At 32.4% G+C, this 6139-nt stretch overlaps 2 protein-coding genes across 2 annotated transcripts; one reads left to right on the top strand and one right to left on the bottom strand.

Annotated features, from left to right (window-relative positions):
• Positions 1 to 1255: 1255 nt before the first annotated feature.
• Positions 1256 to 2616, bottom strand: LOC149904763 (NADH-cytochrome b5 reductase-like). Its single transcript, XM_090107338.1, has one exon. It carries the CDS (start codon positions 2319 to 2321, stop codon positions 1440 to 1442), a length of 882 nt encoding a protein of 293 aa, XP_089963464.1. The 5' UTR covers positions 2322 to 2616; the 3' UTR covers positions 1256 to 1439.
• Positions 2617 to 3242: 626 nt separating this feature from the next.
• Positions 3243 to 5024, top strand: D1 (D1 chromosomal protein). Its single transcript, XM_090107075.1, has 4 exons — positions 3243 to 3351; positions 3944 to 4050; positions 4130 to 4285; positions 4396 to 5024. Exons 2-4 carry the CDS (start codon positions 3979 to 3981, stop codon positions 4519 to 4521), a joined length of 354 nt encoding a protein of 117 aa, XP_089963201.1. The 5' UTR covers positions 3243 to 3351; positions 3944 to 3978; the 3' UTR covers positions 4522 to 5024.
• The last annotated feature ends 1115 nt before the right edge of the window (positions 5025 to 6139 follow it).

Genomic DNA, 6139 nt, shown 5'->3' on the forward strand with positions numbered 1-6139 from the left:
CATTTCCAGAGAATCTGTACTCAGACGAATGCGATTCGCGCCGGCGCGAAAAAAATCCATACTTTTTTTTTTAAACGCCATTTAATTTTACGTCACGGATACTGAGTCTATTCAGATAATGTTGCGGTTTAGATACGAGTCATTTGGTTTGAAAATATTATTGACAAATTATGGGCGGTCTACACAACACAAAATTATTTTGCCTACAATAATGTTCGAGGAAGTTTGTATAAATTATTATTAATGTTCAACACTTATATGTCAGCATGGCCGGTATGTCGTTTGAAAACTTAAATCGAAAGATTTTATTTATTTATAGTAGGTAACCAATTTTTCGTCATATGTTAATGTTATTCTTTCTTGACGACACGACGGATATTGTAGCTGCTGCTAATTGTTTATATATTATGTCGCAGGCGTTTTGTATTATTTCGCCGTTTACAAATGCATTTTGTAATATAGTGAGGATTTACTGAGTTCCTGTTTCTATGTAGTTGAAAAAGAACATGAAAATATTATGTCGAGCGTTTCTAAACGGCGATATAATATAATTTGCCTGCGACATATACTCTAGTTCAATTTCATACATTTTCTGGCATATGATATGATTGCTTATTTTTATAATGATGCTAAAATTCTATGGCTGGCATTCAAACTTTTTTCTTATGCCGTGGTGGACGATGGGAATTGGGATTTACACATTCTTTTTCACATAAGTAAGTAAAGCATTAGACTAATCACTGATGCACAAAGATGGTCTGGTGTACTCAGAACAGGTTTATTAAGTTGCCAAATTATATTTTAATGTATTTTTTAACTCTCGAAAAAAAAGGAAAAAAAATAAAATTGAAACTGTACCAAATATCAGTAATAAATGTTTCGAAAATTTATTCTTTTTGATAGTTCAAATCTTGGCTAGCATAAATATTTAATACCAATGCAGGATTGTACATTGTACATTACAAGCTGTCTAAGTACACAGGTATTTTTGTTCCAACTGTTTTGTCTCCAAGGGGGTGCAGGTTTCTCAATGCATCTAGTCACATATGAAGTCCACAGATTAGCAACATTATATTTAAAAAAAACGCTAATATTCATAATATATTCTGCAATTATTCATCCAGTGTCATAAATCAATATCTATTTTATGCCAATGTTCTGTTGATATTGTTCTGTTGTTGTTCTGTTTATTCATCAACTTAACTGCAAGGGATTGGAACACCCTACCCGCTTCCGTCTTCCCAGATAAATACAACTTAAACTCATTCAAGGCAAGAGTGAATAGGCTCTATCTAGGCAGGCATGCCCCTTCATAGACTGCATCACTACTTACCATCAGGTAATGGTGCAGTCAAATGCCTGGCTATTCCTATATAAAAAAAAAAAAAAATACATCAAAGTTTATTAAAAGGATTGCCTCCACTTTATTTTACATGTTCTCAAAACAATTTTATGTTTTCAGAGGGTACATTTTGTGATAAAAATTGACTTTTATAGTGTTCCATAAAAGCATTAGATCCACAGACCAAATATTGATTTTTGTTTTTTTGAGGGTATTGTTTTATATCTTCAAAGTTAAGACGTCTGTTTATAATAGGTTCTTCATATTTCATATCAACTTCCAACAAACACTGACTCAAGTAAACTTCATATTTAAAATTCCAATAAGATTTATATGCATATAATTCTTCTCTAAATAAAATTGTTTCTATAGATTGACAGCAGAAGTATAAAATAATTTTAGTTAGATCATCTTCATTCAGTAAAATGCTCTCTATTATAGACATAAAAGGTGCAATGCCTGTTCCTTGTGCTACCATAATTATATTATCATACTTATTTGGTGTAACTTCATAAGAATCACAAGGACCCCTCCAATATGTAAAATCCCCCTCCACTAAATTAAATAAATAATTGGATACTAAGCCATTGGAATATTTCTTGACAACAATAGAGAAATCAAAATTGTTATGCTCTTGTTGCTTTAATTTTATTGGAGTGTATGCTCGTGAGCACTTTATACTTTTAGATTTGTATAAAACGAAAAAATGATCACCAGGCTTCCACCAGACTCTATGACCATCTACTTTTCGTTTGAATTTTATTATCTTGTGCGAAGTGCATACATTAAAAATTTCAGTGACAACAAATATTGTATACTCCAGCTGTAAAATACCATTGTCATTTTCCTTTTCAACATTTTCATTACTATCTTTTAACTTTTCGTATAATTTCAACTGCTTTTCATATACATCAAAAATGCAAGGATTACAACCACTATTGCAACAATCTTCTTTACTTGGTTCAACTGGTGCTATCATGATCGCTCTATAATTACCAAAAATGATAAGAAAATCTTAGAATATGTTTATTAATTTATGTAAGTACCTATTTTACGTAGAAAACTTGTAGAAAACATTATTTCAGTCGTAACCTCGTAAAGTATTACCTACTGGCTACTGCTGAAGTATTTATAATATATTATACCATGGTTTGCGAATTTAAAATTATACTCTATTTTCTTTTCCTTATTCCTAGTTTTCTTATCTAATTTAACAAATAACAATATTTATTTTGTAATTTGGAATATGGTACGTCGACCGTGTTTACTTTGTATTTCACAAATCTGAAATCACAATGACAATGACATTTGACAATTGACATTTTTTATTACTTTGTGCACAGAGTAAGGATAATAGTAATTAATAATGTAGATATCACAGAGTCCTACAATCCTTCCTTATTATTATAAATGCGATAGTTTGTGAAGATGGGTGTATGTGTATGTTTGTTACTCTTTCACGCAAATACTACTGAACCGATTTCAATTAAATTGATCACACATATAGAGGGTAATTTGTATTAACAAATAGGATAGGCTTAATCTCGGAAATCCCACGGGAACGGGAACAATGCGGGTTTTTCTTTTAAACACGGGAGAAGCCGCGGGCAGAAAACTAGTAATATATAAACTGTAGATATCACGAGGGAAGTCATTTTAAAAATTATGTTGCGAAACCTATGGATAATGATTACGAAATCTGTTTTCATATTATTATTATTAAATATTGGTTGTTTCCATCAACGCAGTTTATTAATTTCTGCAATGAGTAAAAGTAATAACTAGGTATATTTTTAAAATATGCTTGTTAGTAATTACAAACTTACTAAATTATTTAACATTAGCAGAAAATTAAAAAAAAATTCAATGAAACTATATGGTAAGTATTGCAGATTGCTGCTTTCAGACTTCAGACTACAGTGGCGACCTCTATACAGACGCCGGACCACTGCTCTTAGCCCGCCATAATCTTTTTAGCAAATTCGATACTGTTTGCTGTAAACAATTCGGTGAGTAAAATTTTATTTTTTAATTAAAATTATTCTGCAAATTCTGTTCGCTTCAATTCTGGTGGTATAAATTTAAAATATTCCCTGTAAAATATTGTACATTCTTAATTATGTTCTAAAAGGCAGACTCCATTAAATTAACATTGTGCTTGATGAATTTTTTTTTTTCAATGTATGTTGTATTAAATATTTCTTAAGTATGACGTACATATTGATGCTTCAATTGTAAGTATTTTTATTTCATAAAGAGGTTTGTCGAAGAGTATGTAATTACATTCTTCAGTTATTATGGATGACGCTAGCCGCATAGCGTACCTATACACAACGTCTGAGTAGCGTCGGTTGGTTAATTATTGTCTCATTTTGTTTGTACTTATGTGATTTTAGACTGAATACGTCATGTTTACATATTATTTCTCTGTTCTTTCGTTTATTTTTATAACTTCGATAATGTTTACATTAAGAAGAAACAATATTTTTGAGATAATGCCTAAGTACGATAAGCGTCACGACTTTTAAACATTTTCCCGGCATCTTTAAACTTTAATTAAAAATATCCAACATTTAAGTATTTAATTTTGTATTGTTTCAGCTCTATTTTAACTAAAAACTAATTTACAAGTAAAAATGTCTGATGATGGTTCAACCGCCGTTGAAAAGAAAGGCCGAGGTAGACCAAAAGCCAACGGAACACAAGCAGTACGTAATCTATAAATTTTGAATCTAACATTTTATCCAAATCATATTTGTGCATAAAAAAAATATTTTGTAATTTCAGGAAGCAAAAGTTGACTCGAAGAAAAGAGGTAGACCAGCAGCAGCACCCAAAGTAAAAGAATCAAAAAATTCTTCAGATGATGAACAAGCACCAGTAGTCAAAAGGGGTAGAGGCAGGCCTAAAGGTTCAAAGAAAAAAGCGGCACCAAAAGCTAAGGTAGATTGTCACATTTAATGCTAATTAATATATTTCTAAAGCAAATGAATCAAAGAGTAACAAAGGTAACAATTTAAGAGTTAAACTTAATAATTATCTTTTATTTTTAGAGTGGTTCCGGTGAGGGAAGAGCTCGGGGCAGACCGCGCAAGGATGCACCGCCGCCTAAAAAAGATGCTGCCTCTACTGAAGAAGAACAAGAAGACGATGAAGAGGATGAAGGCTCAGACCAATAAAATGTCTCTGTGTCTAATGTCACTCACTTTAGTGTAATTTGTTTGTCATTGATAACTCACTCTGCCTGAATAACAGTTTCTTGAAAATACTTTAATGCAAACTGCATCATGAGTTCATCGCAATAACATGAAGGGAGTTATCTTGACAGTACAAAAAGTCTCATTTGAGATTTCATCCTACTTTTGTTCATATAAAGTGAATATTTTGTAATTGAAGAGATTTAATAACTTCCTTTTTAAGTATTTTGACGATAGCATTTATTAAAAAAATTAAGAGGATTTATATGAATAAAATTAGGTTGACTTAGCTCTCCCTAGAAACGTACAAGTCTAAGATATAATTTGTAAGATCATTTTTTTGTAGATTTATTCTTATTATAATATTAATAGGTATTTTGTAATCTGATTTGTATTGTAAGAAATCAATAAACATAATTTGTAGATTTTCTTGGTTTGACTAGAATGTCAAGTATTATTTTCTATAATAAATATTTTTCTTTCTATTGTCATTTTTTTATTTTTTATTATTTTTCTTGCATTATTTACAACTGATTAATTGATAAATATTAATTATATTGTGTTCTATGCAGACTGATGATTTTTTTAATATTGACGTTTTACTGTGTGTATGTGAGTGGTTGTACAATTTAGATTAATATAATATTAAAAAATACAAAGATGGGTTTAATTCATAGCAGCTTGTACAATAAATTAGCTTGTAAATACCACAGGCAAATCGATAATAACCCATTGAGCCCCAAGCGGCCCAATCGGTCCCAGACACAATAGATTTTCTATTGTGTATGTGGTTCCGGGGCTTGAGTTAGAGCGGGGGCACACGATGCGTTGCGGCGGCGGTGCGGCGCCGGAGCGGTGTCGCTGCGTCGTCTTACATAGAAATATCTGTGGCATGTCACACGATGCGCTCCGGCGCCGCACCGGACTTGTAACCACCAAGACGAGGCGGGGAGGGGTGAATGCGGTGCGACGTCGGAGCGGCACTGCTCAGTTGTTTTGCGTCACAAGGAAAGACACGCTGTGCAACGCTGCTACGACGCCGCTGCGATATAAAAACGTTACGGCGCCGCACCGCTCGTGTGCCCACTGACACGGTGAAATCTTTGCGGTGCGGCGCCGCAACGCATCGTGTGCCCGCGCCCTTAATAAATAATTGATGATGGGGGAAAAGATAATTTCGTGAATTTATACCCTGATAAGTGACACTATCATTAATTTATAATCAAATATTGTTCAAAATTGTATACTAAAAATTGTTAAGATTTCTCTATAACTAGATACTCCACCAAATTATTTTGCCCATTTTAGTTATGTACAATGAATAGCGTCTGTGGCATTTTAAAAAACTCAACACAAATAAGATGGAACATGATTCTCCAATAACATTGATTCAAGATCAACGTAGTACCTACTTCAAGCTCAAATAAGGCATAACTTATTTTAATGCTACCAAAGCGTATTCTAAGTAACTCTTCTTTTTAAATTTTATTAAATTTAAAATGTCACTGTAAATAATTATGTCGTAGCGGTTAAAGGCCCAAAATACCTTGTATCCGTGGTATGTAATTTTACGTTAAAAAGTTACGTAAATGACTCGCTA

Source organism: Colias eurytheme, chromosome 11 (assembly GCF_061535395.1).
Source record: "Colias eurytheme isolate Ceu_HAF_F1 chromosome 11, ilColEury1 Martin Lab GWU primary, whole genome shotgun sequence".
In the NCBI taxonomy this organism is placed as follows: domain Eukaryota; kingdom Metazoa; phylum Arthropoda; class Insecta; order Lepidoptera; family Pieridae; genus Colias; species Colias eurytheme.